Source organism: Dromiciops gliroides, chromosome 2 (genome assembly GCF_019393635.1).
Source record: "Dromiciops gliroides isolate mDroGli1 chromosome 2, mDroGli1.pri, whole genome shotgun sequence".
NCBI lineage: Eukaryota > Metazoa > Chordata > Mammalia > Microbiotheria > Microbiotheriidae > Dromiciops > Dromiciops gliroides.
Genome location: NC_057862.1, coordinates 97,036,403 through 97,054,203, shown reverse-complemented (window position 1 = coordinate 97,054,203; position 17,801 = coordinate 97,036,403). Strand labels below are relative to the sequence as shown.

Below are 17,801 nucleotides of genomic sequence, written 5' to 3'. Positions count from 1 at the left end.
TGTAAAGAGATCTCAGGGAGTACCTGGTACCTGATATACAAAGTTTTTCATAATTATAATTTATTATCATTAAATCATATAGCATAAACATGAATAGCAATCTTTGGATTTGAATGTCTTTATATGTAATTGCATTGCTGGAGCACATGGCCTCTCGAAAAACCCACCATTTCTTTGCTGATAAACAGGAGAATTACAATTGATACACCAGTGAAAGTATACACTCCAGCTTTGACATACTGACCCTGCCCCCTGTTAAGGGCTAAAATTCTAGCTAAACTGTCTAAAATATCTAATGAGTGGTCGCCAATAAATTATAAGCTTTAGCAAGAGTTAGACTTTTAAGCATTTATTAAGGAGAATAAGAATTTGGTAAAGAGAGAGAAAAAGGCCTAGATTTCTATCTATTAAAGGGAGAGCACATTTCTAGCTCCCTTCTCCACCAGAGTCCAGAGGAAAAGAGAGCGAGACTGAGCGCCAGTCTCTTCCTTCCTCCTCCCACTAGCCCGCGTCACTTCCTGACTCCTGGTCTTGCCCTCAAAGACCTTCCCTTCATGGGCAGAACTCCTCTACAGTAAGTATCCAGCAGGTGGCGTTATTCCAATCGTTACAGTCCCCCCTGTTGTTCCTCAAGAAACAAAATGTTTCCTTGACGGAACAGTAAAAACAATATGATAACTATTGCTAACTAATAATATGTGAACAACAATATAGAAAAGGAAGAGAGGAAAGTTTTGTCCAGAGGGGCGATTTTTTTTGTCCTCATGAACCGACGCTTTGACATTAGTCTTGCAAAGGGAGGGCCTCTGCAGAGAATACATGTTACAGATGGTGTATATTATAACAGAAAGAGAAAAAAACCAACAAAAAGAACAAATCAAAACTGTTCATTTAAAGTCTCTGAAAGTCTTTTCTCAGATGTCCTCTAGGTGTAGTCGTGGAATGGAAGTCTTTTCAGGGGTTGATGTGTGGATGCTGGTAATCAGCCAGGAAAATTTCCTACAAAATTGAGCTTAACACAACTTTAAAATAGCTTTGTCAATAATCAAATCAAACAATGAAAGTTCTCAAAAACATGTCTAAGGGAATTCAGAATCTTAGTTGTTACACATGAAACATATAATAAAACAAAAATTGAACCATTCTTTAAAATTATAATATTACTATAGTCCCCCCCTTATGGAGGGTAATTGAGAAGACAATTGCTGCGATATTAATTATTAAAAATAATTTTTTATCTTTGTTTCATCACTTTTTGCATCATCTGCCTAATTATCCTCATGCCATTATGAGAAATTTAAAAATCTAATATAATTGGTAACAGGTGTCAAGGCCAAATTCAACACTGTATTTATCATGACACCTGAGATAATTATGGGGGTTACCATAAAAGAACAGAGAAATGATGGGATATGAGCATTCCCACACTTGAGCAATATGTACTGCCCATACAGTATGCCAGGCCCAAGTCTCATATGGATTTAAAATTGAGGATAATAAATGATTGCAAAAAATGTGAATACATCTTGACTCAAAATATAATATATAATTATGCAACAATTTCAAATAATACCCTTTTTTTTACTTAGTATACAATTACTTTTGTGAAAAATCAGAACATACTTAAATACAAGTTAAAGCACAACAGAATCTCAAAGAACTTTTTTTTTTTGAAAAAAGAAAACTTTTACAAATGTTCCCCTCTTTTTTTTTTTTGGGGGAATATGCTTATCAAAAATAATACTTCTAGAATCAATTTACACTTGCCATGGCAACCAATTTGCCAGGGAAATGCTTTAAAGAGTTTGATCAAATAATCAGTTGAGGAAAAAAAAATAACAAAAACAAACAACTCAGAATATGGGAGCACAATACTCCTAGAATTAACATTGTATTATGAAATCAAAACCATGTTTCAAAATTAGATAGATGAATGAATAGAAGAAAATACACGTGGAATAATAAAAGACAATGAAATTCAAACTAGGGAAATCTAAATGAATATGAATTTAATATTAATAAGAGTACTATAAAATATAAACTTGATCACATGACTATAAAAAGCTTTTACAAATATTCTCCTTGTTTTAAAAACTAAGTATAAGACACAATCTCAAAAGCATGAAAATCTCTATGAAAATAAACCCATACCATTAATTTCAAAATGTATATATAATAGCATAGAAATCCTATGTAACCTCTGAACTGACATTAATACTCTGAGTGAATTCAGAACACTTTTGATTCCGATATCTAAAATCCCCAACACTCATATCAATACCTTGCTGCTTACTTCTACATTTCTCTAAAATATATACCCTTCCATGGCAAAAGAAGCAGAGTCTTGAACTATGTTGATGGTTGTCATTCTTATTCAGCTTAAGTTTTTCTTCTTTAACCCCTTTATATTGTCTGTCAGTCTTTTCACCATACAAATGCTTTATAAGATTACTAATTAAAGACAAAAGCAGGTTAGCAAAATTATGAACAAAACAAGCATATCTGGAATTTAAAGAGTTTTCTAAGATTGTCTCAAAAGCACAGCCAGGCCGGGGAAGGGCTGAGCCTGAAGCTGCAAATGCAGGTAGAAAAAGTTGAGCATGCGCATCAGATCTCTGGACTTCCCAGGCAGGGGAAGCTATGGGCTTGGCCATAGGAGGAGTAGAGGGTGGGGTCTGGGGAGGAGGGGAGGGACCAGCGCAATTTGAATCCGACTTGATTTTGAACTCAGGCCTGGATTCCTCTTCCCCCACTTTGCCTCCAGGTGCTAGGGGATTAAAAGCTTCTAGAGGGTGGGTCATTGCCTCCAGGCATGCAAAATTAGAGCAACAATTAGTGTTGGAACTGGGAAAAGCAGCAGGAATCTCTTCAGGTTTCTCTGAAAAAGCATGGTTGGGAGAGGGAGAGATATTTCCTCCTGTGAGTAAGTTACTGGCTCTTTTAACAAAAATAAAAAGAAAAATAGAAAATCCACAAAAACAAAGCATTAACATGATCTTATCTCCCATTTGTCTGGTTAAACAGACTAAAATCAAAAATAGGGTAATTAGGGAGTTTAAAAGGTCCATTTGAAAAAATTTAAAGGAAAACACAGCCAGTGCGCCAGTACTTAGCAATTTAAAGGGTAGGGGAAATTTCTTACCCAACCAGAAGATCAGAAGACTGAGGTTTAGCTTTCCTCTTCGTGGTCAGCCATCTGTTAAGGGCTAAAATTCTAGCTAAACTGTCTAAAATATCTAATGAGTGGTCGCCAATAAATTATAAGCTTTAGCAAGAGTTAGACTTTTAAGCATTTATTAAGGAGAATAAGAATTTGGTAAAGAGAGAGAAAAAGGCCTAGATTTCTATCTATTAAAGGGAGAGCACATTTCTAGCTCCCTTCTCCACCAGAGTCCAGAGGAAAAGAGAGCGAGACTGAGCGCCAGTCTCTTCCTTCCTCCTCCCACTGGCCCGCGTCACTTCCTGACTCCTGGTCTTGCCCTCAAAGACCTTCCCTTCATGGGCAGAACTCCTCTACAGTAAGTATCCAGCAGGTGGCGTTATTCCAATCGTTACACCCCCAATCAGGGACTGTTTGAGTTCTCCCCTCAGGATTCTGCTTTCCTTATGTTTCCTGCTATTGCAAAAATGCTGCAATTCTCTGTTATAGCCAAACTGGGAGCTAACTTGGAATGGAGCTGCCACTGGTAGACTAGGGTGATTGGGTATTTTACTTCTCTTAGAGCCTGAGTTTGAAGACTCCCTAAGTCCCTACCACCTTAGAATCTACTGCTATTCTATCTTGAGTCATTGTAATAAGACTTCAGTCCTATATTATCACTGAACATGCAGGCTTGTGGAGACCTCCATTAATACCAATGATTTAGCAGCTACTACTATATTCTCTGTCACCAGTTTTAGGAGAGTGAGAATGTAACCTCTTTTACTTAAGGAAATTGAAATCCTTCTTACTATGTAGAAACTACATCTGCTTTGCCCTGTATTGTAATTATATTTCATTATTTCTTTACAACCGAGGACTTAGGAACTAAATTTGGAAGCCTGAGCTTATTGCTTCATGTGGAAGGACTACCAAAAGCAAGGATATTTCAGCTCTCTATAGTTATCAAACATCCAGGCATAAAAACTTTTGACCCTGAGACCTTGACCAAAGGAATGTAGATGTCCATCTGGCAGCCATATGTATACTCCATGTGCACAAGTTACTCTTTACTATGTATTATTATTCTCTTTGACCTAATTATAACACAAATGAGCTACTTCATGCTCATATAGACTCTTGAAGATCTAACATCAGGGTATTCATTGAGTTCAGTTCCCTTCTTTCCTGTTTAAGAGAAAACAAATTGACACTGTCTACCATTGTCACAGGGCTATTGAGGGTAAAAAGTCCAGTCAAATTATATATATAAAATATGCACATATCTGCATACATATATACATACATACACACATACACACACACATACATACATACATATATACACACACTTTTCATCCTATGGCTAACAAATGCTTACCTTCTTTCCTAATTCCTGTCATTCAGAGTTACCAACTGCTTAAGAGAAAAGCCACTATACTCCTCCTGAGTTCCTTTCCTTCTCTTTTTTCCTCTTCTACTATGTCCTCTGAATCCACCTCTCCCTCCCTCATTTTCCACTGCTTAACTCCATTCCATAACTTCTCTTCCGATGATAATTCTTACTTTCACACACCTTCCATCTTCTTGAAATCATGGAAACATGTCTTTCCCAAAAGGCATTGCACCATTGACTATTCTCTTCAGGATGAGGTTTTACATTCTTCCACAACTCCAAATACATTGAGCCACGAGTGAGAGTGGACATCTTGTTTATCCCTTAATGAAACCTCTAGATCTTCTCTTCATCACCATTATTTATCATTATCTAATCTAAATCCTTTTAACTGTCATCTGCCAGCTGCCAACTCAGTCATTATCTTTTCTCAAGGAATTCAATATCTTGTTCATGGTCTTACTTTTTTTTTTTTTTACCCCCCCCCCCCATCCCTGCTGTGATGCTTAGGGACTTAAAGATACAGGTTAAATGTGAGGAAGGAGGTCATTTCATGTATGGAGAGTCTTGAAGAGAAGTAATATAAAATAAAACAAGAAAGGTAGGTGAGAACCAAGTGATTAAGGACTTTAAAATATTACTTTTCTTAATTTTGATGCTACTTTCTCTTTCCTTCTTGTTTCTATAGATTTCATTTTATGTACTTAATTATGTGAGAATTTCTTTAGTATTCCTTTCCCTTCCTTGTTCCCCACCCCTTTAATTCCTCTTTCTCTCTCTTTTCTTCTTTAAATATTATAAAGATATAACAACCATTTCCAGACCTTCTGTCTAATTAGACTCCATTTCTTATCCCTAAGGATAAGAGGGATCAGAGCGGACAAATATATGTTTTCCACATATTAGAATATAATCAGTTTATCCTTTTTTTATTCTTTTGTTCTTTTGTGTTAACCTTTTGGTATTTTCCTTTATTCCTGTTTGAACTTCAAAGTTTCTACAAAGCTCTGGTCATCATATCAGGGATACTTGGAATTCCTCTCATCAAAAACCCATTTTTCCCATTGTATGATTATACTCTATTTTGCTTGACAAATTATTCTTGGATATAATCCTATATAATTTTTCTCCTGGAATATTGTATCCTAAGCTCTCTGTTCTTTCATAGTGGTAGCCACTAAATCACATGTGGTTCTGACTATTGTCTCTTAGTACTTGATTTCTTTTTTTTCCCTCTGGTTGCTTGTGTTAGCTTTTTTTTGACCTGGAAGCTCTGAATTTTGGCTATAATGTTCCTTCAAGTTATTATTTTGAGGTTTCTTCTAGGGGTTCACATAAATTCTTTTTTGTTTCTACTTTTTCCCCAGTTGTAAGAGATCTATATTTTTCTTCCATCTGTTTTCCAAGTCAGTTGTTTTTGCTATGAGATTCTATGTTTCCTTCTATTTTTATAATTTTTTGAATTTTTTTTTTTTTTAGTGAGGCAATTGGGGTTAAGTGACTTGCCCAGGGTCACACAGCTAGTGTTAAGTGTCTGAGGCCGGATTTGAACTCAGGTCCTCCTGACTCCAGGGCTGGTGCTCTATCCACTGCGCCACCTAGCTGCCCCTTGAATTTGTTTTAATATTTTTGTCATCTCATAGGGGCATTGGCTTTTGTTTGGCCAATTCTGACTTTTAGTAAATTCATCATTTGGACAAGATTTTGTGCCTCTTGTGTCAAATTGTTAGTTCCCTTTCCTAGTCTTTCTTTCATAGCTTCATTTTATGTTCCAACTTTTCTCCTAGTATTCTTATTTCATTTATTTAAAAAATTAAACATTTAATCTCTTTCAGCATTATAGTTGAATTTATGTCCAATCTGTTTTTTCCTTCAAGGCTTTGCTTAGATGTTTTGGAGTCATTCTCTTCTCTCTTTGTGCCTCTAGTGTCCCTGTCACCATAATAGGTTTTTATAATGGAATTCTTTTTTTTCTTGTTTGCTCAAAACAAGGTCAATTAAGTCAAGCCCTGTTATAAATTTAGGATTTAAACAACAGGATATAGCAGTTGTGAGAGGGGACCCATTGCTAATTTCAAGTTAACAAATTTACATTTAATAGTATAACTAATGCCTACATCCTCCCACAGAGAGGAAAATACATACAAAGAATCTGAGGTTTCCACTTTTTCATCTCTAATTCAGTATCTAAAGGGTGGAAAACATGGCAGATATTCCCACTGAACTAATGAATTTGGACAAGGACATATATCCTGGGTCAAGCAACAAGAGTTACCTTTTAGTTTCTAGCTTTCTGGGTCCCCTAACCAAACTATCATTTTAAGAGTGCAGAGTAAGGGAGAGAGTTACATTGGTCTAAGGAAGGACAGACATTTACCTATCTTCTCTTTTCTTGTCCTTCTCAGCTTGCTGAAAGAAATTTTAAAAAATCTTTGCTTAACTAGCCACTAATTTTGGCTTTAGGAATACTCATGTAGAAATATGATGTAATGCCTTCCTTTTAAAGCCAGAGGCTTTTAACAGTACCTCACCATGCTCTTCCTTCAATAGTCCCTTCCCTCTGGCTACCAGAAGCTCCTTGGAGATTGCTATGGGGTGTTGATGAAAAAAGTTATGTAGCCTATAATGAGCAGATGCTTTCTTACTGTAGACAGCAACAATCTATTTTAGTCAAAAGGGGCAATGGAAACCATCTTCATATAGTCTTTCTGTTTAAAACGCATTTTCTATGGACCATCCATGATGCCATGTGAGGGTGGAAGAGAGGGAAGGAAAGGAGGAGTGCAGGAGAAGTAACATAATTGATTTTAAAAGACCTTTTTCAACCCCTTGAGTTTTATCAATTCCTTCATAAATTCAAAGTAGATTCATTTCCTCACATTAGTCTTTGCCATGCATTATAAATCCACTTTCAACCAAGCCCTTCATTAGTGCATTTACAGTGGCACGCTCGGTTAGTGAGTCTAGAGTATCAATACCTAAGGGCTAAGAATCATGAATCCTCCTTACAGGAGCATACACTCAAGTTTTTCTTTGTTTTAAACTTTCATTGATATTGCTGATACAGAATCTTCTTCTGCATAAGCTGCCATCATACCTGGTAAACCAAAGAATTTCTCTTGAACTATTCACCAAAGTGGTATACAATATTCTGAGATCAGACTCTTGAGGTAAAGTGATAGTATTGTTTACCCAAATATAACTCCTCTAGAACTCTGGACCCCAATCCATACTAATTAATGTCCCAAACCTTACCTCAGAAACTTGGCAAGATTGCATTCTGACCTTCAAATCAGGTCTTTAAACCTTATAGCTCAAATATGAACTTCAATTTCTGGCCTCTCCGTACTTGGTTTTTATGGACTTCTTCAATATGGCAGAGTCCAGACTGAAAGACAAAGCTGAAGCCTCCCAACATTCGCCTCTAAACAACTTAAAATAATACCTCAAATAAAATTTTGCAGTACTAGAGCCAACAAAAGGTTAAAAAGAGCCATTTTTTCCAGCGTAGGAGGTCTGCAGGAGCCGTCTGTAACACCAAAGTAGACACAGCCCTACATGGCAGAAGCACCAGTGGTGGGCCTTGGAGGCAGTCACAGTGGTAACAGTGGCAGCAGCTTTGGTAACTCTCAGTCCAGAGATATAAAGGGAGTCAGACAACTGCTCAGAAAGAGATTATGAAGGACCCTATGTAGCTGGGGCCGATTGGCAACTTTATTGCCCATAAGCAGTTCTGGGTTGGAGTTCTAGGGGAAGGAGGAGCACTGATGGTCAGGCACAAGGGAGAAGGGTCCTTAATTACAGTTCTGAGGTCAAGAGGGGTGCTTGCACTTGTAGCTTCATGAGAGAAGGAGTCCTTCCTGAGTAAAGACTGTAGTATAGACCAGGAGAGCAGTGATCTCTCACAGGATAGTACCTCTCCCAAGATCATACCACCTTGGAAGCACTGAAAACTTCCAAATTCTCAAAACTAGCTCTGAAAACAGCAGCATGAAAAAGCCTGAAGCTCAGGATAGTGCATAATACCCCAAGCTAAACAGAGCCCAACTTTAACATGGAGGTCAAAGTGAAGAAATAGGCTGGGAAAATGAGCAAACAACAACAGAAATTGACCAAAAAAGCTAATACTTTAGCAAGGAAGACCAGGACATAAACTTAGGAGAAGACAAGAATATGAAAGCAGCTACAAGCAAAGCCTCAAAGAAAATGTTAACTTTCTGGAAGGTAAAGGATCTAGGATTACAATCAAGAATAACCTACCCAGAAAAAATGAGTAATCCCTTCAAATGAAAAAGTGAATATTTAATGGGACAGAAGACTTGCAAGCAATCTTGATTAAAAGATCAGAGTTAATGAGACAATTTGACATTCAAACAGAAGACTCAAGAGAAGCATAAAAAGATAAACATGAAAGAATAATTATAAGGAACTCAATATAGTTAAACTGTTCACATTTCTCTTATCCACTTATCTTTATCATATTATCCTCTTCTCCCCAGTCCCCATCAACCCCCAGCCTCTTAGCTCATGTGATTCATGAAGTTTATAGGGAGACTGGGATATGATACAGCTTGGTTTCATGCATAACCTAGCAAGTTCTTTCTTCAAAACCCTCTGTTCTGCATTAAAAGAGGTTGGTTTATTTCTGAGGGGATCATGTTTATCATCTCTCTGTCCCACTGTAGAGTAAAATTCCAGGAAAATCTCTAAAGTAAAGTTTAGTTACGGCTCATGTTTAGGATCTCCTCAAGATTTTGGTAATATGCTCCTTTCTAAAAAAGTATCCAATTTATAATAACAGATATCAGGTATAAACAACTGTTTGTTTCCTCCAGCACAGAAAATGTTTAAGACAGAAAAGAACTCAAGGGCACACATTAATCAATACAGAACATGTAAATCATATCAAATAGCCTGTTATACTCATTATCTTCCCTGAGGAAAGCAAAGATGCTTAGATGGACTGCTGGACTAATACTTAGGAAATTTCTTGTTTACCTTGGGATCTGTATTATCTGAATAGCTCACAAGATCCAGATCTCTTGCACAGTTGAAATATGTCTTAATCTTTCTTTAGTTGACTAATTATAGGTTATCTGGTAGTGATGATTGCTTCTTTCGTGCCCTCCTTTTGTTTAACTGGCAGTAGTTCTATACAGGTTGGAAAGTTTTTCAGGATCTCTTGTCACTGGCTTGTGTTTGTTGTTGTCCTTCATTCCCAAAGAGGACCATGACATCAGGAGGTAATGTCATGACTTGTACTGAATTGCATTTAAGTGAGGGAGGGTTGTGCGAGGTCATTAACCTCACTCTCTCCTCCAAAACTATCTGGGTCCAGTGGCAAGATATGGATCAGGATGACTGGAAATCATACAGCTAGTAAGTGTCTGTGATGAGATTTGAACTCGAGTCCTCTCAACTTCAGGGCTAGTGCTCTACCCACTGCACCACCTAGCTGCACATTGGCCTGTGTTTAGGAAAGGAAACAAAGCAGAAGAAACAGTTGCCCAAACCTGAAACCTAGCCTATTTATTGATGTCCTATAAAGTTGAGGTTAGGAATATCAAGAACAGAAACAAGACTAGGTTCTGTATAAATTGTGTAGTTTTTAATGATCTTGAATGAAGGAGTAACATCTAATAGATTGGGAGTGATTTAAATGACAAGAGAGATTAAAACTAAGTAACAAAGATGATTGCTGAATTAAATATTGACACCCCAAGTTATCCAGAATGGTTATCAGAAATCAAAAGGAATAAAATATATTATAACACCAGAAAAGAGACTTTGAAGATCTTTAAGTATTTATCATAGGTAAGCTGATATCTAAGAAAGTATTCATGTTTTCTCCATTGCCTGGAAAGAGGAAATATTTTTCATTGTTCTTGATTGACCTAAGCATGACTCACATTGACATCCTTTAATATTGTTTCTTTTAAATTGTGGTCATGATTTGAGGCAGGACAAGGTATAATTCAAGCAGAATATTTTGGTTAAACTAATTTTTACTGAGTAAAATTTAAAAGGCAATTATCAACCATAAAGTTGTCCATTTCAGGGGTTTCAGGTTTGAGCAGGCAAGTACACATTCCTGTATCTGTGCTTGTAGCCAGCATTGCCACTGGAAGAGGGATGAGGACAGATGTTCACTCTCCTGTAGGGCCAATGGAGAGAGTGTGCAATGAAGAAAGGTTCCCAAAGGGGAATGGCAGATCCCTTTCTCCTCAGTTCTCTTAGAGACCACAGTTAGGGTATTTCTTTCAAAATCAGTTGCCATTTGTCTTCACCATAACATGACAGCCAGGGCCCAGGGGCCAGGCTACAGCTACTTTGCCATTCCAGCAAGGGGCTAAAGTACTTCCACACTACAGGAGAGATCCTGTAGTCTAATAATCAAAGATTCCTGAACGTACTCTCCATCCTCTACCACAAAAGCCTCACAGTTGAGAATGTGATTTTTAATTTTGAGGTGTAGTCTTTTGAAATGACAATTTTGTCAAAGAAATGATACAAATTTATATGGTTAAGCATATCCAGATTTAAGTAACATTTACAAATCTCTGAAAAGTTGCCATTAAAAGTACAGCTCTGCTGACACTTTGTGGTTGCTCAAAACCTAGTTCAGCTGCTTACCTGTGTCACTTTGGGCAGGTCACTTTACCTTTTGGGGTTTCAGTTCTCTCATCTCTAAAATGAAGTAGCTGGACTTCATGGCCTTTAATGTCCTTTTGAGTGCTAAATCTATTACCTTAATGTGAATTCCTGCCATAAAAGTAAGCAGCTTCATATTTCTTCCTCATATAAAATTAATAAGAATAAAAATTAACTATTTTGTATTTTCTAAGTATGATTTATCATCTGGTATATGTATAAAAACAATAAGCTTTAGTTACTTACATGGTAATTAGAAATAATTATAATAATTATTTTCCCAATAAATCAAGATATCCCCTGAATCGTTATTGATTATAACATTAAGAACTGACTTACATGTCATGCTCTAAACTTTTCAAAACATTTACTTGACCTTTATAATAACCTGATATTGTATTTACTAAAGTTATTATCTTTATTAAACAATTACTATTATCCTTATTTTATAGATTTGAAAACTGGGGTTCAGATAGCTTAAGACTTCTCCATGTTATAGAGCTAGTTTCTGAGGTGGCATTTTAATTCAGATCTCTTCTGACATTGCCATGACCATCTTGGGGCAGACCCTCATCACCTTATGCCTGGACTACTGCAAGAGCCTTCTGGTTGTTCTCCTTTTTTCAAGTCTCTTCCCACTCCAGTCTATCCTTTATTTAGCTACCAAAGTGATCTTCCCTGAGCACTGTTCTGACCATGACACCTCCATATTCAAACTCCAGTGGCTCTCTGTCACCACCATTATCAAATATAAAATTCTCTGTTTGGTATTCAAGGTCATTCATAACTTTCTCCTCTCTGCCTTTTTGGTTTTCTTATGGCTTACTCCATTTCACATATTTTATGATCCAGTGGCATTGGCTTCCTTGCTGTCCTTGCACAAGACACTACATTTCCTGACTAGTATTTTTATTGGATATTCCCCTTGCCTGGAATGCTGTCAATCCTCATTTCTATCTCCTGACTTCCCGTCAAGTCCCAGTTACAATCTTGACTTCTACAGGAAGCCTATCCTATTCCCCCTTAATTAGAATGCCTTCCCTCTGTGGGTTATCTTTTATTATAATTCTTGTCTGTGTCTTGTTTGTATATAGTTTTTTGCATGATGTCCCCCTATTTAGAATGTCAGTTCCTTGCAGGGCAGAGACTTTTTTTAATTAATTTTTTTTCTGTCTTACTTTGTATTTCTATCCCTTAGCACAGTATCTGTTTAGATGTTTTTTGACTGACTCTAGGTTTGTAGCTCATTGTACTACAGTCCTACTTTTTTACTAATGATGTTTAAGAAGATGATACAGAGATTAAATGCTGTACTTATTAAATGGTATTTTTCTTATAAAGGATGGAACAAGAAATTATTCATATTCTTAAATTGCAAGAGATGTATTAAGAAAATACTTAATATAATAACCTTAATGGAGGTGATTATATTGAGGTTTAAGAGAAAGATATTGAAGAATGATTCTACTGGTCTTCAAATTTATCACATTTGTATCAGAAATTGGTGAAAATTTGTATTATAAATGCTGGTGAAAGAAGAATTATGACAAATAAATGATTTATATGACCTGAAACTATGATTTAATTGATATGAGGAATACCCTGGTATGGTAACTATCTCTACTGATGCAGTTAAGTAATTCATTTATAGTTTATAGTTATAATTGCCTAGGGTATCAAGATATTAAGTGACTAGTTCAGGGTCTCCCAGCTACCATGTGTCAGAGTCAGAATTTGAACCCAAGTTTTCCAGATTCAAAGGCTGACTTGCTCTTTTCTGTGGCATACTTCTCACAAATAACAGATAAAAACAAAAACTGATAACCAAACCAATCAACAACCATTTATTATATACCTACTGTATGCCACTTTCTGTGCATTGGGGATACAAAGACAAAAACTGAGTAGTGCCTGCCTTCAGAGTCTGTTGATGAATATTTACTTTTTAATTATGGGTTAAGTGTTATAACATTTTTTTTCTCTTGGTGGATAAATGTATTATGCTATAATATTTACTCAAAACACTTTTAAGCCTGCTTCATAGTTTTATGATTTTATTTTCTCTTCTAGGTTAACAGAGCCCTCTGGATATTTAACAGATGGACCAATTAACTACAAATATAAAACTAAATGTACATGGCTAATTGAAGGCTAGTAAGTATGCATTGAGTTGTAGACTTGTTATATTGTTAGATGATAAATGTAAAATAAGTGAAAAGATCACCATTAAAATGTCATAGTGTAAGGACTACACAAATAAAATGTCTAATTCTGATTCAAATTCTGACAGTTCTCATCTTTAGGAATGTCATATTTATAATACTCTTTCATTTAGCATGCTGCCATTATTGCATCTGGTTTTTAATAGTAAAGGATAGATTAATTCATGTGTTGTATTTCTATGTCTTATTCCATATTTTGAATATTCTTGCTATGGAGTTTAGTGGTGGAAGACTAGTTCTTGAGTTGTTTAAAAGATTTTATTGTGGTGCTTCATGGATTAAAAAAAATTAAAGGATATAAAAATGTCATTCTGGATTAAATCACTGGCCTCTTCAGTTCAGCATTTTTTTATTCTTTCAGATGTTTTTATTAAATATTTATTATAAACTTAAAATAACACACTGATGCGAACAATCAGTTATAGTTAAAATGATTCTATATATTTATTTAATAGTGATTTCTGTGGTCCAGTTCATTAGTTGATTTTACAGGAACAAAATAATGTTTTTGGAAAACAGGCATTTTTCAAAAGTATTAGGTAAAAAAAATTCACTTTAAAACTTTTATTTGTGTTCTCAATACTTTTTCTTATATATCATTGTCCACCATCCTACCATCCCCTAAATAAAAGATCTCTCACTAAAATATCAAGATATAGGCCCTCAGAATGAAGGTTGGTTAGGTACCTCTAATCCATCATCTCTTTACTAAGAGATGCAAAATATGCTTTACCATGAGTCTCTTGAAGTCATAATTGGTTGCTACTTTTATTGAAGTTTTGAGATCTTTGAGATTTGTTTTACCTTTTTTTTTGGTTATCATGAAAATTATTTTCTTAGTCCTTTCTGTTTCATTCTTTTTTTTGGGGGTGGGGTGGGGCAATGAGGGTTAAGTGACTTGCCTAGGGTCACATAGCTAGTAAGTGTCAAGTGTCTGAGGCTGGATTTGAACTCAGGTACTCCTGAATCCAGGGCTGGTGCTTTATCCACTGTGCCACCTAGCCGCCCACTGTTTTACTTTTAATCAGTTTATATAAGTCTTTTCATATTCTCAATCTGTCATATTAATAATTTCTTATGATGCAATAAAATTTAATTAGATTAACATTTACTCAACAATTTCCCAATATATGAGCACCCATTTTATTTCCACTTCTTTGCCATGACAAAAAGTTCAGCATTCCATCTCTGACAATGGTACAGTGGAACCAAGATGCATTTTTGAGGAGAATATTTCTCCTTTTGGTGTTATTGTCAGAGGTTAGGGATCTAACTTTTCTAACTTCTGACATTTCTAACTTCCTTCTCTCTGAATTTAGTTGTCTTTCTTGAACTTTTTATTTTAGAACTTTGTCTGTGTGAAATAATGACTACTAGAAACTTGTTCCAATAGTATTTTAAGATTTAAGGGATACTACTTAATTTTTTTGTGAATTCTTTTTGGTATGTTTATGCCTCAGTTCATTAATTTATCAAATGGCACATCAGGTTGAATATTGACACTAAAATTTGCCAAGTCCTTGTGACATCTCTCCAATGAAAAAATTCTATAGAAACTTATAACATCTTAAATTTTTGAATATATTTATTTGTTGTAATTTTAGAAATCTTTTAAAATCAGTGGTTAAATTTAATTATGTTCTTGTATTAATTGTATAGTTATTGGAGCCACTTCCTGGTTTTTTTGAAGTTCGTGCCAGTGAACAGTAAAAAGCATTAACTGCCATGCCTTCTTACTTAATTTTTAAGAAAATGGTTATTATTTTTCCTATTATTTTAAGAAAGGGAAGCTTTAGAAATAAGACTATTATATAATTATGGACAAGTAATGAATAAAAAATAATTTTAATTGTATTTATCTGAAAAGTAATTTTGAAAAGTATTATCTTATGGAATCAAAAACTATTCAAAAATTTCATTTTCACATGGATTAAGTGATTACAATAGTTATCTTTAAATTTGTTCACAATATAGCATTTCATCTGAATTTAGTCATTTGGGGCAATAGCTATATATTTTATATTGTTACAGCTCTTCTAACTATACTATTTATTTACTGAGCCAATTAATTCTGAACTAATTTATTTTTTTTCTAGTCCAAATGCAGTCCTAAGATTAAGATTCAACCATTTTGCTACGGAATGTAGTTGGGACCATATGTATGTTTATGATGGAGATTCAATATATGCACCTTTAATAGCTGTGCTTAGGTGAGTAATGATGTTACTCTTTCATGTCTATAAATTGAACAATAAACTATAAAAATTCAGCTTGGTTATAATTGTACAAGCATATGCCCAAAATAATTAAATAGAATTCTTGACATTTAAATTCCATAAAATAGGTATATTATATTCCCATATTACTACTGTAGAATTTGACTTTATATTTAATAATATAAGCAATAGTTCTTAAGTCATGAAACATTGAGGGATAAAATAGAATTACTGTATTGTCTTCAGTCAATAATAAATATTTATTAAGTTCACATTAAGTTCCAAGCACTGAACTTAAGCACTAGGGACTAAGGCTCTCTCCCTCGAGGTGTCTCACTGCTTTAGCACAAATTGATGGAATGGATCAGCTTGGTATAGTAGATAAATAATTAGACTTTGGAGTCTGGGAGACCTGAGTTCAAATGTTGCCTCAGATGCTTAGTAGCAGTGAGATCCTAGACAAGTAACAACCCGTTTCCTTATCTCTAAAATGGGAATAGTATTAATAATAGCACCTAGAATGAGTCGATGTATATAAAACACCTTTTAAACCTTAAAGTGCTGCACAAATCTTAGTTGTAATTAGTACTAGTACTCATAATTATAAAATTGCAACATAATTATAAAATAGGGTATAAAAGATTTACCTTCTCCCATATAGTATATATAGTACTTGGTTTTTTTTTTTGTTTTTTTTGTTTGTTTTTTTTTAAGTGAGGCAATTGGGGTTAAGTGACTTGCCCAGGGTCACACAGCTAGTAAATGTTAAGTGTCTGAGGCCGGATTTGAACCCAGGTACTCCTAACTCCAGGGCCGGTGCTCTATCCACTGCGCCACCTAGCTGCCCCAGTACTTGTTAATAGAAAAATTCTTACTTGGTAAATATGCAGAAGGAAGGAACACATAGAAAACCATTTGACTATGAAGTATAGTATGTATTGTTAATTTTGATTTCTGAATTTTGATAAATATGACTGTTGACTAGGATTGCTAGGCTCATATTTTCAAACATATTTTATTGATTTTTTTGTTTTTTGTGGATCCTACATTTTCCTCTATATATTTTATATCACTTGTCACTTCTTCCAGAGAGCCATTTCTAATAATAAAGATTTTTTTCCTTTTTTTTTGGGGTGGTGGTGGTGGACAATGAGGGTTAAGTGACTTGCCCAGGGTCACACAGCTAGTAAGTGTCAAGTATCTGAGGTCGGATTTGAACTCAGATCCTCCTGAATCCAGGGTCGGTGCTTTTTCCATTGTGTCACCTAGCTGCCCCAATAATAAAGATTTTTAAAAGGAAGAAAAAAAGTTCAGCAAAATAGCCACCACCATATTATAGAAGTTTGATGTTATATGCACTCCCACTTCTGCCAAGAAATGGAGAAGTTGTCTTTTCAGATCTCTATTTTGGGGCCAAACTTGGTCATTATAGCTTTGCAGGAATCACATTCTGTTTTGTTTTTTATTTGTTTGTTCAGTTTACATTTTTATAGTTATTGTGTATATTGTTTTCCAGCTTCTGTTTACTTCACTTTACATCATCTCATATGAATCTCATACGTTTCTGTATTAATTATATTAATCATTTCTTATAGCATGAAAATAATATTCAATTACATTCATGGACAAAGGTTGTTTAGTCATTCCCCAGTTGTTGGGCATCTACTTTGTTTCCACATATTTACTACCACAAAATTGTTCCTTTAAATATCTTGATATTTGTGGGGCTTTCTTTTTTTATTGACCTTTTTCTGGTATATGTCTAGTAATGGAATCTCTGGGTCAATGTATATAGACATTTTAGCCACTTTCTTCACATAAATCCATATTTCTTTCCAGAATGGTTGGCTATTCTTATAGCTTTTATTATATTAAATGCATGACTCATGTATTCTTCGTACTCAGTGTGCAAAACTCATCTTTTTCTATCCTGTTCTCAATTGCATCCTTTCCTGGCTTTTTTCCCCTTGTTTATGACACCAGTATTCTTTAAGTTTCCTAGTAATATGTGCTGTGATGATAAATAAGGGGGACTAATTTTCGTAAAATGTGTCATAACATGCATACAATGAATATTGTATTTCAGAATTGTCACATTTGGAGACCTAAAACTTATTCAAAGGAATGCCTCAATTCTGATTCAGTTTATAAAGTATGCAAGAAAATCAGTTATGTTA

At 35.1% G+C, this 17,801-nt stretch overlaps 1 protein-coding gene across 2 annotated transcripts in view; it reads left to right on the top strand.

Moving 5' to 3' along the window:
* ATRNL1 (attractin like 1) overlaps positions 1-17,801 on the top strand; it is a 1,132,449-nt gene that overhangs the window by 25,697 nt on the left and 1,088,951 nt on the right. For both annotated transcript variants that reach the window (XM_043982337.1, XM_043982338.1), the window contains exons 2-3: positions 13,257-13,340; positions 15,505-15,618. In XM_043982337.1, the coding sequence (XP_043838272.1) occupies positions 13,257-13,340; positions 15,505-15,618 (198 nt within the window). The remainder of the gene's footprint in view (positions 1-13,256; positions 13,341-15,504; positions 15,619-17,801) is intronic.